Source organism: Aotus nancymaae, unplaced genomic scaffold (assembly GCF_030222135.1).
Source record: "Aotus nancymaae isolate 86718 unplaced genomic scaffold, 86718_ANA_hifiasm-v0.15.2.pri h1tg000076l, whole genome shotgun sequence".
Classification (NCBI taxonomy): Eukaryota; Metazoa; Chordata; class Mammalia; order Primates; family Aotidae; genus Aotus; species Aotus nancymaae.
Genome location: NW_026988491.1, coordinates 23,922,777 through 23,942,482, shown reverse-complemented (window position 1 = coordinate 23,942,482; position 19,706 = coordinate 23,922,777). Strand labels below are relative to the sequence as shown.

Below are 19,706 nucleotides of genomic sequence, written 5' to 3'. Positions count from 1 at the left end.
TGTCCTGCAGGGAACTCACACCCTTCTCCAAGGCTCCGGCATCCTGGCCAACACAACACCTTGTGTGTTGCTGCCAGTCTCCCAGCCCAGTGACACCACATGGGCTCTGGTTGCCACCTTCTTTCAGGCCTTAGAGCAGGACATCAGCAAATGTCCCAATACAAGAAAATGTTGCAAATGCAGGACTCACACTTATCCAAGTCTCAGCTCACTAGGATTTTGTTTCCTCAAATCCTAGCTGTCTTAATTGCTCTCTGATGTCTTCAAAAAGCTCTTTTTAAAAATAGATTTTACATGGCCTTGATAGTTCTTGGGAAGGGTTTGGTTTAATACCAGTTGCTGCCTCATAGTCAGAAGTGGAAGGGAAAGGAATTTTAGCTTTAAATGAAGTTCCATGTTTGATTATTGCAGGAGTGGTCTTCAAAAAGTTCATGGATTTCAAATTTCTTTTGCACCAAAATAAACTCATACTAACTTGTTATAACATGTCTGAATAGACCTGGTTTGAGGCAATAAGACATCAATTTGAAAAGAACTCCTATCAGAACATGAATTCTGCTAAAACTGAAGGAAAAGAAAGCATCAAATCTGCAGTGAACCTTGGGTGAAAGAATGGTGAAAATCACTGATGCTTTACGAAAGTTTATGAGGACAATGCCCTAAAGAAATCAGCAGTATATACATAGATACCTTGTTTTAAGAAGGGACAATGATGAAGATGAAGACCACAGTGGCAGAGCATCTACATCAGTTTGCAAGGAAAACATTCATCTTGTTCATGCTTTGATTAAAGAGGACTGATGAGTAACAGCACAAAAAAAAATAGCCAAGCCCACAGACACCTCAACGGGTTCAAAACTGAAGTTGAGCAAGCTTTCCACTAGATGGGTGCCAAAACTGTTGTGCCCAGATCGGCTGCACACAAGAGCAGGGCTTTTTCTTTCAATGGAAATTTTAAACAAGTGTCATCAAGACCCTGAAGCATTTCCTTGAATTGTAACAGGAGATTGAACGGGGCTTTACCAGTACCATCCTGAAGACAAACCACAATCAAAGCAATGGCTACCAAGAGGCGGAAGTGGCCCCATCAAGGCAAATGTGGACAAGTCAGGAGCTAAGGTCATGGCAACATGAGCATTCTTGGGATGCTGAATGCATTTTGCTTGTTGACTTTCTGGAGGGCCAAAGAACAATAACATCTTATTATGAGAGTGTTTTGAGAAAGTTAGTCAAAGCTTTAGCAAAAAATAAAAAATAAAAAAACACCCAGGAACACCCCACCAGTGTCTTTCTCCACGATGACAGTGCTCCTGGCTCATTCTTCTCATCGAATAACGGCAGTTCTTCAATAGTTTTGTTGGGAAATCATTAGGCATCCACCTTACAGTCCGATTTCACTCCTGACTTGCTTCCTCATTTAAAAAAATCCTTAAAGGCACTCATCTTTCTCTTCAGTTAATGTTAAAAAGGCTGCACTGCCATGGTTAAATTCCCAGCACCCTCAGTTCTTTAGGGATGGACTAAATGGCTGGTGTCATAGCTTACAAAAGTATCTTGACCTTGATGGAGCTGATTTGAGAAATACAAACGTCTGTTGGTGCTGGTGGCAGTGGTAGTGGTTTTAAGAGACAGGATCTCGCTCTGTTGCCCAGGCTGGAGTGCAGTGGTGTGATCATAGCTCACTGCGACCTCCAACTCCTGGGCTCAAGTGATCCTCCTGCCTCTGCTTCCCAAGTAGCAGGGACTACAGGCATGCACCACCACACCTGGGTAATTTCTTGAACTCCTGGCCTCAAGCAGTCCTCCCACCTCAGCCTGCCAAAGTGCTGGGATTACAAACATAAGCCACTGTGCCCAGCCAAGAAATAAGATTTTTATTTTTTGCTTTTATCTTTTACTTCAATATTTCCACACACTTTCTAAAGTCCCTTCATGTAATGACCAGTAATTTCATTCACTGAAGAGACAGTTCCGAGGCTCATACAAAGGGCTTTTTATTATCTGAGACAGACCTGAGAAAGTAAGGAAGCTGCCTAAAACATAATTTCCAGGCAGGGAAACAAACAGCTCGCAGCTAGGGTTTTGAACGGAGAGGCAAGCGGGAATGGCTAAGAATGATAAACATAGTTTCTAGTTGCACCCACAGTCCCCTCATTCAAGTACAGTGAGAGTCATGTGACTGTCAGCGCGGGGCCTCTCGTCCATCTTCCCGCAGGACTGTCAGCAACTGGAGGGCACAGTTTGACCATTTCCTCAGTGCCTCGTTTCAACAAATGTCCACCAACCAAATGAGCGGAATGTATGACTCTCCCAGTGTCACTCAAGAGGGGCCATATTTTCTGTTGAGTAAAGCAAGCCCTCATTTTATCTGCAATCCCCGTTTATACACTGTTACTCAGAACACTTCAACTAAAAATACAGCAGCATGAGGCTGAAAGCTTAAAACAAACAAACATAAAGGCCAGCTAGCTCAAGGACCACCAAACTTGCTGTTCTGGAAAGGGCCAAACAGTATTTTCAACCCTGTTTGGCCCTTTCAGTGGGCCTGTGGTCTCTGTCACACTACTCAGTTCTCCTGTCACAGCCTGAAAGTAGCCAAGACAACATGTTAAAAAACGGCTGTGACTGTATTCCAAGAAAATTTCACTTAGAAAAACAGGCAGAGGGCCAGACTGGCCCATGGCTACATCATGCCAATCCTGGACTAGACGATCTGCTCCGAGAGACCAGAGACTGTCCACGGAAATCTCTGTTGCGACCCAGGAACTAGCCCAGGCCCTGCAGAAAGGAGGGCACTTCCTCTCAGTTGAATGACTGAGTGGACGTGATTCTGCTACAGTTAGTTGTGCTGGCTTGTTTTACAGAGAAAATCCATGAAGCTCAATATCCCAAAATTCTAAGGATATTACCACTCCAAATACAATCTTAAGAAACACAGGACTGCAAGCCGGCTGTGGGCACAGCTGAAAAAGAACTGTGGCTGCCTCCTATCCTGGGCACAACCCCTTCTACACCAGGAGGGCACTGGCCAGAGCTGCTAGCGAGGGTGAGATGGGTGGGCCATGGACCTCACTTCCTCTGCAGACTCACAGGCACTGTCCCCAGTTAGCACTCCTGGGCACTCACGGGAACGAGTGCACAGCAAACAGGAGAGAGGGCATCAGGAAGGACGTGCAGAGCCTGCGGCCAAGACAACCCCTGGGGCTGGCCACCGGCTCCTGCATTCTGGCACCTCAACACGAGACCTGGAAAGTCACCACCGTTACCATGCTTGGAACTGCTGTTGTAACAATTACACCTCCACTTCCCCCAAGCCCTGTCTGGGGTTAGAGTGGAATTTCAAATGCTGCACAAGTATGGGCCACAAAGAATATGCCTGTTTTATTAGCCTAAAAATAAAAAGCCAGTGTCTGCCAGCACTAGAAAATTGCAAATAAAAAGTTTAATTTCATAAACTGAGTTCACCATTTATAAATACACTAAAACATAATGGATGTAAATTTAGATTAAGCGTAGGTACAGTATTTCAACAAAACAACAACTTTCCTAAAAGGTTTTACGCAAACGAGTGATTTGTCTAACCCAGAATATTTAATTGGTTTAAAACGAGAAAATGAATCTTTTTTCTCTGAAGACATAATTGTTAAAAGAATCTGATAACCGATACTTCATTCTGATGTCCTTGGGATTCTAAAACATCCCAGCGATGGCTGAATCTTCCCTATCATTAAAAAAAAAAACAAAAAACAAAAAACTAAATACCTAAGGCTATTCTTACAACTGTAATATAACAAGCTTCTTCCCTGTTAATAAGCCATCTCTTCTAAAAAAATTTTACACAAATTTGATCAAACAAGGGGTCAGTGCACACATTTAGAAAGACAGCTTCAGAGCGTGGAGATGCTGAAGCGGAGGCGTGGGGGTCTCAGCAGGGACACCTGCCGTCAGCGTGTCATTGAACGCACTGGCGAGGTGATGAGCACAGTTACAGACGGATCACATTTCAGAGGAGCTGATGAGAAACAGTCGGGGTATCTCTGAGTTAACTGACCATGTAAAGCCTGAATGCAGAAACCTGAAATGGGAACGTTCTCAAAATAAACTCCATGAAACATCTAAGTTTCATTTCCAAATTCCACGTCTCTGTCGTAGTAAACAGTTACCTTCCAGAATATTATCTGTACTCCACGATATACTTTAGAACCTGCAGTTAGAAACTGCTCAGTCAGGATGGCTTGACCTCCACCTCCTATTTACAGATTTCATTTGATAGCCACAAAAGCTATTCTGCTGCAATTAAAGCAATGTTTAACTAAAATACAGTACCTGATTTGTGGTTTGTAGTACATAATTGAGTAAAAAGCCTACAGAATAAAATTGTTTACATCTTGTCATTCTAGTAAAACAAATTCTAACCCAAAACTTAAAAAAACTTTACAGTTATGAATTAAAATCTAGTCATCATATTTCATAGTTGACAGGACAACCTATTTCTAGTGGATGTCTTAAAAAACACACCGCAAAACCTGGCCTGAAGGAGGAGGGGTAAGGCACGTGGAGACACTGGTGAGCTGGAGGGCGGTCCTGAGAGTGCCTGGTCTGACGTCCACACGGCCCTGGGCAGAGCGAGCAGCAGCCCCGGTGCAGGCTGCTCACGCTGGGGCAGCCACGCCTCTGGCCTGGAGGTGCCGTCGTGAGTTTCAATACTGAAAGTATATTAAGGGGAGATTCACTTTCAAAAAGATAAGTTTTTCAAAATGTTCCATCATGAGCCTGGATTGGCCAAGGCTACCATTCTCCGTAGGCGTGTTGAATAGCTTTTCCGAAGGGACAATGCTTGGGGGGCAGCCCAGGAATCTGACGGCCAGTGCGGACAGCCCCGGCCATGACGCCTTCTTCAGGTTCCAGTAGGTGAGAGGGTCACAGCTGTGTTCAAGCACTTCCTCCTCCAGATATGCGAGCACCATGTCTTCAGGCAGCGTTCCTCTCGGGTCTTTCTTTACCTTGGCCACCAGTGACCACAGGTTCTCCTCTGCGGCAGAGTCTTGCGACGGGGAGCCAGTATCACACCCGTGGGAGGCAGCCGCGTCCTCTGAGGTAGAAATCATGAGTTCAAGTTCCCTGATTAGATCCTGCTTGTACTGCTCCACCTCCTCCTCCGTAAACAGGGAGGCCTTGTAGCGAGGGTCCAGCAGTGTGGCAAAGACATAGCGCGGGTCGTGGAGGGTGGCGGACAGGCGGCTCACCATGGCCTCCTTGAGAGCGCGCAGCATGGTGTCGATGCCCATGGTCTCCTGGAAGAGCATCTCTACCTTCCGGTTGAGGATGTGCACCATGGGGATGACCTGGCTGAGGGTGGACATCTGTGTGCTCATCTCCCGGCTGGCAGCCTCAAAGGGCTTCAGCGCACGGCACACGGACTGCATGACCTCCCACTGGTCGCAGCTGATGAGCTCTCGGAAGTTGCACTCCACAGACATCTCGTTAATGGCCCTTTTCTGCTCGATGAGCCGCTCCAGCATGTGGAAGGACGTGCTCCACCTGGACGGGACATCCTGGAGGAGGTGGTGCTGTGGCAGCGCGTACTGCCTCTGCAACTCCGCCAGCTTCTCCTTCGCTTTGGGCGACCGGTGCACCCGCTCGCAGATCTTGCGGGCGATGCTCAGCAGGTTCTGCACCATCCTCTGGCTCTTGATGGCCTCACTGACGATGAGGTTCACCGTGTGGCTGAAGCACTGCACGCTCGAGTGCTCCCCCTCGCTCAGCGTCTTCCCGATGCTGGGGTTGTCGGTGACGGTGATGCCCACCTGAAGGCCGGTGGAGGTCACCCAGGCTTCCCAGCAGCACTCCAGCTGCTTCTGGATGCTGCTGCCACTGTAGTCGCAGTCCACCTGGGACACGTCCAGCAGCGCCGAGCAGTGGTGGTCCTCGCAGTGCGGCCGGACCGATGACTCGAAGGAGACCCAGTGGGCCGTGAGGGTCAGATACTCCCGGGTCTGGTTGCTCATCCATATTCCAGACGTGAAGTGGATCACGCCGCTCTCAGCTCCCTTCAGGTGGGACAGGATGATCTGCTTCACATTGTCATACATCCCTGGGATAGCTGTCCTGGAGAAGTAGGAAGGGGAGGGGAGGGAGTACTGAGGTTTCAAGTATTCGAGCAGCCTGTTAAAGCCAACATTGTCTACAAAAGAATATGGCTGGAGGTCAAGTGCAATCATTTCAGCTATGAGACTGGTGACTTTTTTGGCAACTGGGTGGGAATCATAAAACTTCTCACTGGTGTCATCAAAGGAGGAAGCACCTGACAGTTCTGTGCCCAGCGGCACCCGGATGTCCGGAGAGGGGGCCCGAGCTGTCTCCGAGGCGTCGGTTTTCAGGACGTTGCTATGGAAACGCTGTAAATGTCTCAGGAGACAGCTGGTACCCAGGTTGGTTGGCTTCTTCCCCCGGCTGATGGTCCGGCCACAGTGCAAGCACACAACTTTTGTGGAGTCTGCGGAGCAAATAGAAAAGTGATTCCACAGCTTTGAGGTCTTTTTGCTATTAGCAGGAAACATGACTTGATTGTTTTTTGGGACCACTGTCGGCAAGTCAGTCAATTTGGAAGAAGAACTTTCTGCAGAAGCCAACGTGGCATACGGAGAATTTGCTAGACTCACACCTAGAAAGTCTTTCTGGCTCCCGACAACTTCCGGATGGCGCCTGTAGAGATGCCTCATCAGGCAGCTGGTGCCCACGTCGCCCTTCTTCCCCCGGCTGATGACGCAGCCGCAGTACCGACACACAGCCTTGAGGCTGTCCGTGGGGGCCAGGGAGAAGTGATGCCAGACTTCTGACTTCAGCCTCTTCATGACCTTTTTATTCTGCTGGAAGATGGCGCCAGATTCAAACAATCTAGGACCCAACCCGTCAGCCTGCTGCTTCTCGGGAGAGGACGCCGAGGCCTCCCCCATGTCGTCGGAGGACGAGAATGCTGCTGCATCTTCCGTCAGCGCATCTCCAGGGTTCAAGTGAGGCTGCAGGTCCTCAGCCAGCCTGTCAGGGGAGGAGGAGGCCGAAGGGGACTCTCTCACCAGCTTGACAGGAGACGAGGACACAGAGCCGAGGTCCCCCTCGGGCGGCAGCAGGGCAGGCAGCAGGGTGGGAGGGGCGGAGTAGAGCGGCGGGATGCCCGCGCCCCCGTTCTCCTGCAGCACGATGGCTCGGTGCGCCCTCCACATGTGCCTGATGAGGCAGCTGGTGCCCAGGTCCTTCCCGTTCTTCCCCCGGCTGAACTCGTTCATGCAGTGAATGCAGACGGCTTTGGAGCTGTCCAGCGGCGACAGGTAGAAGTGCTTCCAGACGGCTGACCTTCTCCTGGACCCCGCCGTGCTCCTCGGAAGTGGAAGGCTCTTCTCTGCCACATTCTCTGCAGGTTCATCATAGTGGAGCGCGGGGAGGTGAGGGGAGGACCCCAGCAGGGCTTCTTCTCTGCCGCACTTCTCCGATATGGACACGTCGGAGATTTCTTCGGAAGAAACTGCAGACACAGACTCCTCTGTGATTCGGTCGGGGGACGGGATCTTAGACGCCGCTTTCTGGACAAGCTTGAGCGGGGAGAGGATGGTGCTGAGGTCGCCGGCATCTGCAGGCTGCGGGGGAAGCAGGAGCGAGGGAGAGGGGAAGGACGACACGGCGGACATGCTGCCGTTTTCCTGAATGAGCACTGTCGGGTGTGCGCGCCTCACGTGCCTCATCAGACAACTGGTACTCAGGTCTTTCTCGTTTTTGCCTCTGCTGAACTCCTTCACACAGTACATGCAAATTGCTTTAGTGCTGTCTCGGGGAGAGATAAAAAAATGCTTCCAGGCCGGAGACTTCTTCCTGGAGCTCATGTTCCGGCTGGAAAGAAGGCTCTGGGTCACAGCCTCCATGGCCACGTCATAGAGGGTGCTGCTGTACTGGGAGAACAGGGCGCCATAGTCGTCCTCGCTCTCTGCAGACAAGCACTTCCCCGGGGGCTTGCAGCCGCAGCCCGGCCCACCGAGGCCTGTGCGCTCCCCGCCGCCGTCTGTCTGCTTCGTGCCCTGCTCGCGTTTACAGTCCATTCTTTCCAAACCATCAGGAGGAATTCCATCATCGTCCTCCTCTTCTATCTTAAACTTTATTTTATCAGAAACGAAATCACCGTCCTCTCTGGGACAAGTTTGCGAGTGACCCTCCATGACTGACCATCACTCCTCCCGCTGCTGCACCGTGTATCTCAGGTTAATAACGGATCCAAGTGCTCACTTCTGCTCCCAAATGTAGATTACCTTCACTTTCTCATCATACTTCCATCTTTCAGGATGCTTCTATAAATATGGCTAATCATAAATATTACTCAAAGAAAGAATCTGTAACTGTCTTAGGGCATAGATCACTGCTCTCCAGGAGTCCAGCTACTAAACACTTCATGATGTAGACAGCCACGTGGGCAGTGGAGGCCAGCTTCTGCTCTTGAGGACAGGATCTGCCTGGTCATCCTGAGGCACACACGTGGCCCTCGTGCGCTACCTGTAAGAGATGAAATCCAGTTAAGCACAGAACCACATCACACGTTTTAACCTCTACCGTCATGACTACATCAGCCTCAGTATGTATAGAAAAAAATTATAATGGAAAACTGGAATAGAAAAACGTGTTCCCTGACTTCCTACAATCCATTTACACAACGAAAATACCCTAAAATTGCAAAATAAGCAAAAAATAGACACATGAAATAACATGCAAGTAGCCTATTCATAAAGGATTGGGGAACATGAATTAACACCTAGAATGGTAGAAAGAAGTTGTTTCATCGAGAATTTATGCCCTCATCCTTCAAGCAGTTCCTGAGAGGTACGCATAGCTGCTGCAGAATTCCTTGAAATCACTTCACCCTACCTTGCTAGAAGACCTAATACATGAAATACGCATTTCAAAATAGCTAACATATGACATAATCAACCCAGACTAAAAACTGAATATAAAAAGGACCATGGTGGCTCCTGCATCTAAGAATGGAAAGACTGCCGTGGCTCATGCCTGTCATCCCAGAACTTGGGAGGCTGAGGCAGGCTTATCATCTGACGTTGGGAGTTCGAAACCAGCCTGACCAATATGGAGAAACGCCATCTCTACTAAAAATACAAAATCAGCCGGGCTTGGTGGCACACGCCTGTAATCCTAGCTATCTGGGAGGCTGATGCAGGAGAATCGCTTGAACCTGGGAGGTGGAGGATGCAGTGAGCTGATATCGCACCATTGCACTCCAGCCTGGGCAAGAAAAGCGAAACTCCATCTCATTAAAAAAAAAAAAAAAGGAAAGGTGTCCTGTGGGTGTAATGCCCCTTCCAGCCAGTCCTTCTGTCACCCATTCAAAGGCCTGTCCCCGAGTGACACTGCACTGTGCTGGAAAATGATGGAGAGGACAGTCGTGGGACCTGACGGCCAAGAACCATGAGATTCCAGCAATGGCGAATGCTGGAAGTGAAGAAGCATGGTGTTACGAAGATGTGAGAGAACAGGGCAAGAGCTGTGAGGGTGCAACTGAGCTGAAGCCTGGATGACAATGAAGTCGCGGCGGTAGGAGGCGAGAAGTTTAACAAGGAACTAAAAACAAGTAGCAACAGAAAGGCGTTTTCAGTAATGTGGCAGCATAAATACTCCACAATATAACCAGACTCTAGAAAACCTCTAACCAACTTTTTTTTGAAGAGACAGAGTTTCACTGTCACCCATGCTGGAGTGCAGCAGCACGATCCCAGCTCAGTGCAGCCTCGACCTCCCAGGCATAAGCCATCCTCCCAACTCAGCCTCCCAAAGTGCTGGGACTACAGGCATGAGCCACTGCGCCAGCCACAAACTTACTTTTTAAGGTATTTCTGGGGGTGTCAGAAAGTGGGAGAACTCTCCAAGGGACACAGGGAGTGGCAAGTGGGTAGGAGGGGTGCCATCCCCAGCCCACCCCCACAAGGAGGAGCTGAACCCGACATTCCTCCACCACGCAGGAACTGAGAACTAAAGTCACCACATCACTTATTTTCTAAACCAGGGCATTTCTGAGCGTGAAAGAGAGCTATTAACAACGCTGCCGGGGAAACAGGCTTAAGCCAAACCTATCTGTGGCAAAGCAAGATGTATGGTCACCCTAAAAAGTGTTCCAAGGTTAATAAAAACTGCTAGCTCCCACTAGAAATAAATGTAGGTCATTTCTGAAAAGCATTCCCATAAGAAGTTCTACAAAGTACAGATGGATAAAAAAGAAAAATAAAAAATTAACATAGGCCAGGTGTGGTGCTGTGTGCCTATGTCTCAGCCACTTAGAAAGCTGAGGAGGCATGATGATTAGTTTGAGGCTGTGGTGAGCTATGATTGTGCCACTGCACTCCAGCCTGGCCAACACAGTGAGATCCTGTCTCAAAAAATAACAACCGTATTTCTATAGATGAATCAGAAAATGAATTGTTTCTTTTGAGACAGATCACTCTGTTGCCCAGGATGCAGTGTGGTGGCACAATCTCAGCTTACCGCAACCTCCATTTCCTGGGTTCAAGGGATTCTCCTGCCTCAGCCTCCCAAGCAGCTGGGATTACAAGTGTGTGTCATGATACCTGGCTAATTCTTTTTGTATTTTTAGTAAAGACAGAGTTTCTCCATGTTGGCCAGGCTGGGCTCGAACTCCTGACCTCAGGTGATCTGCCCTCCTTGTCTTCCAATTCTCTTAATAGTGTACTTTGAAGAGCGTAAGTTTTTACTTGAGCTGAAGTCCACTTCACTCATTTGTTTTTTATGGATTGTGCTTTTGGGCTTGTACCAAAGAAATCTTTCCTTAATCCAAAGATTTTCTTCTGTGTTGTCCTTTAGAAGTTTTATACTTTTATATTTAAATCTTTGAAGGATTCAAGTTCCTTTTTCTGCAATGGCTAACTGCTCCAACACCATTTGTTGAAAGGACAATCCTTTCTCCAATAAGTGCCCATATAACTTTGTTGAAAATTGGTTGCTCAAATGTGTGTGGATCTATTTCTGGATTCTCTATTTGTTCCATCAATCTCTTCTTCTATGTTTATATGGCCATCCATTCCTAGTTATTACTATCTGGCCACCCACTCCTAGTTATTACTATCCAGACATCCCACTCCTAGTTATCACTATCCAGACATCCCGCTCCTAGTTATCACTATCCAGACATCCCGCTCCTAGTTACTACCGTCCAGACACCCCGCTCCTAGTTACTACCGTCCAGACACCCCGCTCCTAGTTACTACCGTCCAGACACCCCGCTCCTAGTTACTACCGTCCAGACACCCCGCTCCTAGTTACTACCGTCCAGACACCCCGCTCCTAGTTGTTACCGTCCAGACACCCCGCTCCTAGTTACTACCGTCCAGACACCCCGCTCCTAGTTACTACCGTCCAGACACCCCGCTCCTAGTTGTTACCGTCCAGACATTCCACTCCTAGTTATTACTATCCGGTCATCCACTCCTAGTTATTACTATCCGGCCATTCCACTCCTAGTTATTATTACTCCTAGAGAAATGAAAGCCTAGCTCTGTATAAAGACTCTTTTTTTCTTGTTTTTTGTGAGATGGAGTCTCACTCTGTCACCCAGGCTGGAGTGGTGTTGCAATCTCAACTCACTGCAACCTTTGCTTCCCAGGTTTAAGGGATTCTCCTGCCTCAGCCTCCTGAGTAGCTGGGATTACATGTCACCACCACCATTCCCAGCTAATTTTTGTATTTTTAGTAGAGATGGGGTTGCACCATGTTAGCCAGGCTGGTCCTGAATTCCTGACCTCAGGTAATCTGCCCACCTCGGCCTCCCAAAGTGCTAGGATTACAGGCGTGAGCCACCTAGCCTGGCCTCTGTATGAAGACTTATATATACAATTCACAGCAGCTTTATACATAATATCTAAAAACTAGAAGGCAAATTGTGATATAGGCCTACAGTGGATCACTACGCAGCAGCAACAAAGAACAAAGGGATACATGCAACATGGATGAATCTCAAAACGATCCTGTAGCATGTGAGAGGGGAAAGGGCAGATCCGTGATCGCAGGACGGGCCACCAAGGGCACAAGACACAGTCAGGAGGAATGCTGTGTCCACCCCGCCTGCAGGATGGTTTTATGGATAAATAAGCATGTCCATGTGAAGATTCATATGCAAACGTTCGTAGCAGCTGTTATGTATACTACATAAATGTGGATATATATTTATCTATTATGCAGTGTAAACGTGTAGTTTATTGTATATCAATTATACCCAAATAAAGCTTTTTTTTTTTTTTTTGAAAAGGAGTCTCACTCTGTTGCCCAGGCTGCAGTGCAACAGCACGATCTTGGCTCACCGCAATCTCTGCCTCCCGGATTCAAGCAATTCTCCTGCCAGAGCCTCTTGAGTGGCTGGGATTACAGGCATGCACCATGCCTGGCTAATTTTGCATTTTTCGTAGAGATGGGGTTTCTCCATGTTGGTCAGGCTGGTCTCGAACTCCCCACCTCAGGTGATCCACCCGCCTCGGCCTTCCAATGTGCTACGATTACAGGCGTGAGCCACCGCGCCCGGCTCATAAAGCTGTTGCTCAAGCCTGTAATCTCAGCACTTTGGGAGGCCAAGGCAGGGGGATCATATGAAGTTAGGAGTTCAAGACCAGCCTGGCCAACACGGTGAAACCCCGTATCTACTAAAAATACAAAAATTAGCCAGGTGTGGTGGTGCACATCTGTAATACCAGCTACTCAAGTTGTTGAGGCAGGAGAATCATTTGCACCTGGGAGACAGAGGTTGCGGTAAACCGAGATCATGCCACTGGCTCCAGCCTGGGCAAAAGAGCAAGACTCTGTCTCAAAATAAATAAATAAATAATAAAGCTGTTTTTTTTAGAGAGGCAGGGATTGTCAGAATGAATAAAAAAGCAAGACTTCCTATATGCTGCCTACAAGAAACACACTTTAAACATAAAGACACAAATACCTTAATCCTTTTCTCGTTTAGGAAAAAGAAACTGCATCACGGCCAGCGCTCATTTACTTTCACATAAACACCCTCTTGGAGGCTGAGGCAAATCTGACTGATTTTCAATGTTAAAATAAAACATAAAAACTGTTCTCAGAGTTATTTCTAAACAGAACTAACATCAGAGTCATATGAATCATCAGAATCATCTGGGAAAATCAGATTCATCAAAGGAAACTTTGGCCAGCAACTGTTTGAGAACTATGCTAATGCCACGTGTAGGAATGCTGTGTTTTCTAGGATTTGACATTTTCAGCAATTGAGAATTCCTGTATTTCGTAAATGGAAATACCACTACTAAAAACAGAATGCTATAAATAGAATGATGTCTTTGTTTCCAAAGTTGATATACTAGAGCAATGCAGAAGCAACAATGAAAACGAGATATTTCGTGGCAAACTCATCTTGGGGTGAACACTGCAGCTGTGGGCACTCTGGCATGTGTTCTCGGGGCAAACAGGAAAAGGGTTAAAAACAAACGCTGGAAAAAGGTTTACCATGTGAACACACATGAAAAGAAAGCTGGAGTGGCCATATTAGTACCAGGTACAGATTTCAGAATAACATACTAAATTTAATAGAGAACGTCACAAAGTTGCAACGGGTTCAATTCATCCAGAACGCATACTCCCAAAGGTGCATACATCTACCAGGAGACCTTCCAAATACATGAAGCAAAGCTGACAGAACTAAAGGGAGACAGGAGATGGAGATTTCAATATGACTGTTCCACACGTAACAGACAATACATCCAAATCAGTCACCATACAGAAGAGTCAAACAACACTGTCATCAAGGTTGAGCTAACGGACATTTATTGAGCAGTCCAACCAGCAACAGAATACCTATGATTGACAAGTGTACACAAAACATTCCCCAAGACAGACTCTTCTCTGGACAGTAAAGCAAACCTCAATACATTTAAAAGAACCAAAATCAAAGAATGGTTTCTAACAAGGGAACTGAATAAAAACTCAACAACAGAATAATATCTGAAAAAATCCGAAATATTTTAAAATAAATGACACTTTTATATTATGCCAAGTATCAAGAAAAAAAATCACAAGAGAAAGCAAATTTAATCTCACAGTAAGCAGAAAGAAAAAACAGTAAAGATGTGAAATCAATGAAATCAAAAAAAGAAAAAGAAAAACAATGAAACCAAATACTGGTTCTTGGGAAAGAGCAATAAAATTGATAATCTACAAATACTGATTAGAGAAAAAAATGGAGAAGACAGAAATTACCACCACCAGGAATGAGAGAGGGGATGCCATTACAGATCCTATAGATATAAAAGGATAATAAAGAACTGTATAAATAACTTTATGAAAATAAATTCTGCAACTCAAATGAAATGGACAAGCTGGGGGCAGTGGCTCAGGCCTATAATCCCAGCACTTCAGGAGGCCGAGGTGTGCAGATCACCTGAGGTCAGCAGTTCGAGACCAGCCTGGCTAACATGGTGAAACCCCATCTCTACTAAAAATACAAAAATTAGCCAGGCGTGGTGGCAGGCGCCTGTAATCCAGCTACTCAGGAGGCTGAGGCAGGAGAATTGCTGAAAGCTGGGAGGCGGAGGCTGCAGTGAGCCAAGATCGCACCACTGCACTCCAGCCTGGGTGACAGAGCAAGATTCTGTCTCAAAAAAAAAAAAAAAAAGAAAGAAAAAGAAAAATAAATTCTGCAACTCAGATGAAATGGACAAGTTACTTGAAAGACACAAACTATAAAAACTCAAGAATAAGCTGATTTGCCTCTTATTTAAAAACTGAACTTCTGGCCGGGCGCGGTGGCTCACGCCTATAATCCCAGCACTTTGGGAAGCCGAGGCGGGTGGATCACGAGGTCAAGAGATCAAGACCATCCTGGTCAACATGGTGAAACCCCGTCTCTATTAAACATACAAAACATTAGCTGAGCATGGTGGTGCGCGCCTGTAATCCCAGCTACTTGGGAGGTGGAGGCAGGAGAATTGCTTGAACCCAGGCGGCGGAGGTTGCGTTGAGCCGAGACGGCGCCATTGCACTACAGCCTGCGTAACAAGAGCGAAACTCTGTCTCAAAAAAAAAAAAACAAAACTGAACTTCTTAGGGATGAGCAAAGACACTAGTTTCTTGAGATGGCATCCACTACTGGTGAAGATGTTATGAACACTGTTAACATGACAACCAAGATTTAAGAATATCTTATAAACATCATTGGTAAAGCAAGGACAGGGTTTGAAAGAAGTTCTGCTGTGGGTAAAATGCACACTATGGAGCATTCTTTCATAAAAGAGTTAATCGGTGTGAAAACTTCATTGTCTTATTTTAAGAAATTGTCACAGCCAACCCACCCTTCAGCAATCTGCGCTCTGATTGGTCAGCAGCCGTCCACACCAAGGCAACATCGCCCACCAGCAAAGAGATTATGAGTTGCTGAAGGCTCAGATGACTTAGCATTTTTAGCAATAAGCTTTTTAAAAATCAAGGTAGGTACAATGTTTTAGACATCATGCTATCGCACGCTTAACAGACTACAATACGCAGAAAACGTAACTTTTATAAATACTGAGAAACAAAAAAACGTGTGTGACTCACATTATTGCGAAAATTGCTTGAGTGCAGTGGTCTGGAACCAAACCCCTCATACCTCCAAGGGCCTCATACCTCCAAGGGCCATCTCTCAAGCACTTGGCCTGTGTCCTCTCCTTTAAACTGCATGGCAGTCTTAGGAGAAAAGTTTAGTATGACTTTTCTCCTTTCACACACAAGGTACGGAGAGGGTGAAACACTTGTCCGGGGCACACAGGTATGAAGTGGTAGAAACAGGCAAGTATTCACATTTGGAAGTGAGCACTTGTGGACCCGGGGAATGCGGAAGGGGAACAGAAGACCCAAGTGTGGGGGAAGTAGAGATGGAGCAGCTAAAACATTCCCAGGCCGGGCGCGGTGGCTCAAGCCTGTAATCCCAGCACTTTGGGAGGCCGAGACGGGTGGATCACGAGGTCAAGAGATCGAGACCGTTCTGGTCAACATGGTGAAACCCCGTCTCTACTAATACAAAAAATTAGCTGGGCATGGTGGCGCGTGCCTGTAATCCCAGCTACTCAGGAGGCTGAGGCAGGAGAATTGCCTGAACCCAGGAGGCGGAGGTTGCGGTGAGCCGTGATCGCGCCATTGCACTCCAGCCTGGGTAACGAGCGAAACTTCGCCTCAAAAAAAAAAAAAAAAAAAAAAAAATTCCCAATCCTGGGAAGAGACTTGGGACCAGAGATTTAACACCTCCAAGTCCCAAGCAGAATTTTTAAAAAATCAAAACACTGAAAAGGAGCGACAAAGCAGATGGAGACAATCGCTACGAAGGACAGAGGAACACGTTCAACAATACCAGAGGGATGAGTCAGCAAAATTCAGACCGTGGGAAATACTGCAGGGCAAAAAAAACTAGCTTTTTCAATCAACAAATGATACTTGAATACTGAGTTGAGATAGCAAACTGTATAAGAACATTTTAGAACATGTGGGAAATCTGGACACTATTTGATACTAAGCAATTTTTGTTAGCTTATTTTACGGTGGAATAAAGGTATTATGAACTTTTTTATTTTATTTATTTATTTTTTGAGATGGAGTCTTGCTCTGTCACCCAGGCTGGAGTGCAGTGGCGTGATCTCAGCTTACTGCAACCTCTGCCTCCTGAGTTCAAGCAATTCTTCTGCCTCAGCGTCCCAAGCAGCTGGGACTACAGGTGCGTGCCACCACACCTGTCTAATTTTTGTATTTTTAGTAAAAATGGGGTTTCACCATATTGGCCAGGCTGGTCTCGAACTCCTGACCTCATGATCGACCCACCTCAGCCTCCCAAAGTGCTGATAAATATAACTTTTTTTTTTTTTAAGTTTTTGCTGGGCGCAGTGGTTCATGCCTGTAATCCTAGCACTTTGGGAGGCCGAGGCGGGTGGATCATGAGGTCAAGAGATCGAGACCATCCTGGTCAACATGGTGAAACCCCGTCTCTACTAAAAATACAAAAAATTAGCTGAGCATGGTGGCGCGTGCCTGTAATCCCAGCTACTCAGGAGGCTGAGGCAGGAGAATTGCCTGAACCCAGGAGGCGGAGGTTGCGGTGAGCCGAGATCGCGCCATTACACTCCAGTCTGGGTAACAAGAGCGAAACTCCGTCTCAAAAAAAAAAAAAAAAAAAAAGTTTTAAGAGACGGGGTTTCGCCATGTTGGCCAGGATGGTCTCGATCTCTTGACCTCGTGATCTGCCCACCTTGGCCTCCCAAAGTGCTGGGATTACAGGCATGAGCCACCACGCCCAGCCATAAATATAACTTTTAAAAGAATTCTAAGCCAGGTGTGGTGACTCACGCCTATAATCCTAGCACTTTGGGAGGTTGAGGCGGAAGGACTGCTTGAGCCCAGGAGCTTGAGACCATCCTGGCCAACATGGTGAAACCCCGTCTCTACTAAAAATTAGCAAGGCATGTGGCACACACCTGAAATCCAGCTGCTTGAGAGGCTAAGGCAGGAGAATCACTTGAACTCTGGAGGCGGAGGTTGCAGTCAGCCGAACTGCACTCTAGCCTGGATGACAGAGCGAGACTCCATCTCAAAAAAAAAATAAATAATTCTACCTTTTAAAACTACTTACTAAAATGTACCTACATGAATTATGATTTTGGGCATCTGCTTCAAAATAACTGAGTGGATTGTAACAAACAAAAACTGACAAGTGGGAACTAAGAGCTTCTGCACAGCTGACACTATCACGGCAGGAGAGAAACAGACAAGCCACTGAGTGAGAGAAAGTATTAATACCTGAAGCTATGCATCTGACAAAGGTCTGAAATCCAGAATGTATAAGAAGCTTAACAAGAAAGAAAATAACCCCATTAAAAAGCGAGCAAAGGACATGAAGATACTTCTCAAAAGGAGACAGACAAGCAGCCAACAAGGAAGTGAAAAAAATGCCTGACATCACCAGCCATCAGAGGAGTGCCAATCAAAACCACCATCTCACACCTGTCAGAGTGGCTTTTATTCAAAAAGGAAAAAATAACAGAAGCTGGAGAGGCTACAGAGAAAAAGGAAACACCATTGGTGGGAATGTCAATTCGTTCAGCCATTGCGGAGGGCAGTTTGGAGTTTTCTCAAAGACTAAAAACAGCTACCATCTGACCCAGTGATGCCATTGCTGAGTATGTACCCAAAGAAATAAATCATTCTACAAAAAACGTGTGTTCGTCACGGCACTGTCAACAATAGCAAAGACATGGAATCAACCTATGTGCCTATCAGTGGTGGACTAGATAGAGAAAATGTGGTATATACACACCATGGAATATCATATAGCCATAGAAAAGAACAAAACTGTGTCCCTTGCAGCAACATGGATGCAGCTGGAGACCATCATCCTAAGTGAATTAACACAGGAACAGAAAACCGAATACCATATATTCTCACTTATAAGTGGGAGCTAAACGTGGTACACAGGGGCAGAAAGATGAGAACCACAGGTGCTGGGACTATGAGAGTGGGGAGGGAGGGGAGGGAGGAGGGAGGAGGGGGACAAGGGCTGAAAAACAACCTACTGAGTACCATGCTCACATCAGGGTGACAGGGTCATTCTTGTCACAAACTCGGCATCACACAACATACGTATGTAATGAATCTGCACAGGTACCCTATGAATCTAAAATAAAAGTTAAAATTATTTTTAAAAATAAATTTTTTTTAAAGTGAGTGGAGGACACAGATGAAATGGGAACAGCTGTGAGCTGGCAGCTTCTGAGCTGAGGATGTGTGCATTCTGAGGGTTCATCATGTGACTCTTCCCACTTCTATGTATATTAGATTATTTCCATGAGAGCTATTTTAAAGAAAAATCCAATTAGATATACTGCTGACTTTTCAAGAGAAACAGTGTAAACCAGGAGACAAAGGAATGACACCTTTGAAGCTGTGAAAAAATGAGAGTCAAACCAGAATTCGATCAGCAGCACAAATATTCCCTCAGGAATAAACACGAGCTAAAAACACTGTCAGACAAACCAGACACAAAGCATGTCTCCAAGTGACCCGTATTAAAGGCAACGCAAGAGCGTTCTCCAGGCAGTGATCAAAGAATCTGGTATGGAGCAAGAGCACTGCCGAAAAGGCCCGAGGGTGAAAACCGCTATGCGGGTAAGAGGTGGGCAGCCGGGCACTCACTGTTACGGGCGCCTCTGCCTTTAGGCTCTCCAGCGGAAGAACTAAAAGCCATAAATACAGACACACCGACATGCATGCGTGTATGTGAATAAAAGCCATGAGATCACACTGATGCCGCCAACTCTGCTCTGAGATCACAAGACCGAGCCTCCTCCCTTCCCATCCACCTCTGGGAGGCTGGGCTCCCACTCCCCCTGCAGATTTACTCATTTGCTCAACTCTACAACACACACACGAAGTAGCTACAGAATGACTAACCACACCACTAGGACAACAAGCCTTCTAACTGGGGATGACAATTAGTTTATAATTTTTTATCTTTATACTTGAAGGTATATAATCAAAGCATTGTGTCCAAGAGTTTCCTTGGTCAATTTTCTTTTCATTCTTCTTTTTTGTCGGAGGAGACAGTCTCGCTCTGTTGCCCAGGCTGAATGCAGTGGCGCAATCTTGGTTCACTGCAACCTCCATATCAT

The 19,706-nt window shown here is 46.5% G+C and overlaps 1 protein-coding gene across 1 annotated transcript in view; it reads right to left on the bottom strand.

Moving 5' to 3' along the window:
• Positions 1 to 1,973: 1,973 nt before the first annotated feature.
• ZBED4 (zinc finger BED-type containing 4) overlaps positions 1,974 to 19,706 on the bottom strand; it is a 34,216-nt gene continuing 16,483 nt past the window's right edge. Inside the window, exon 2 of the mRNA XM_012434402.2 lies at positions 1,974 to 8,538. Within this exon, the coding sequence (XP_012289825.2) occupies positions 4,701 to 8,207 (3,507 nt within the window). The 5' untranslated portion in view covers positions 8,208 to 8,538 and the 3' untranslated portion in view covers positions 1,974 to 4,700. The remainder of the gene's footprint in view (positions 8,539 to 19,706) is intronic.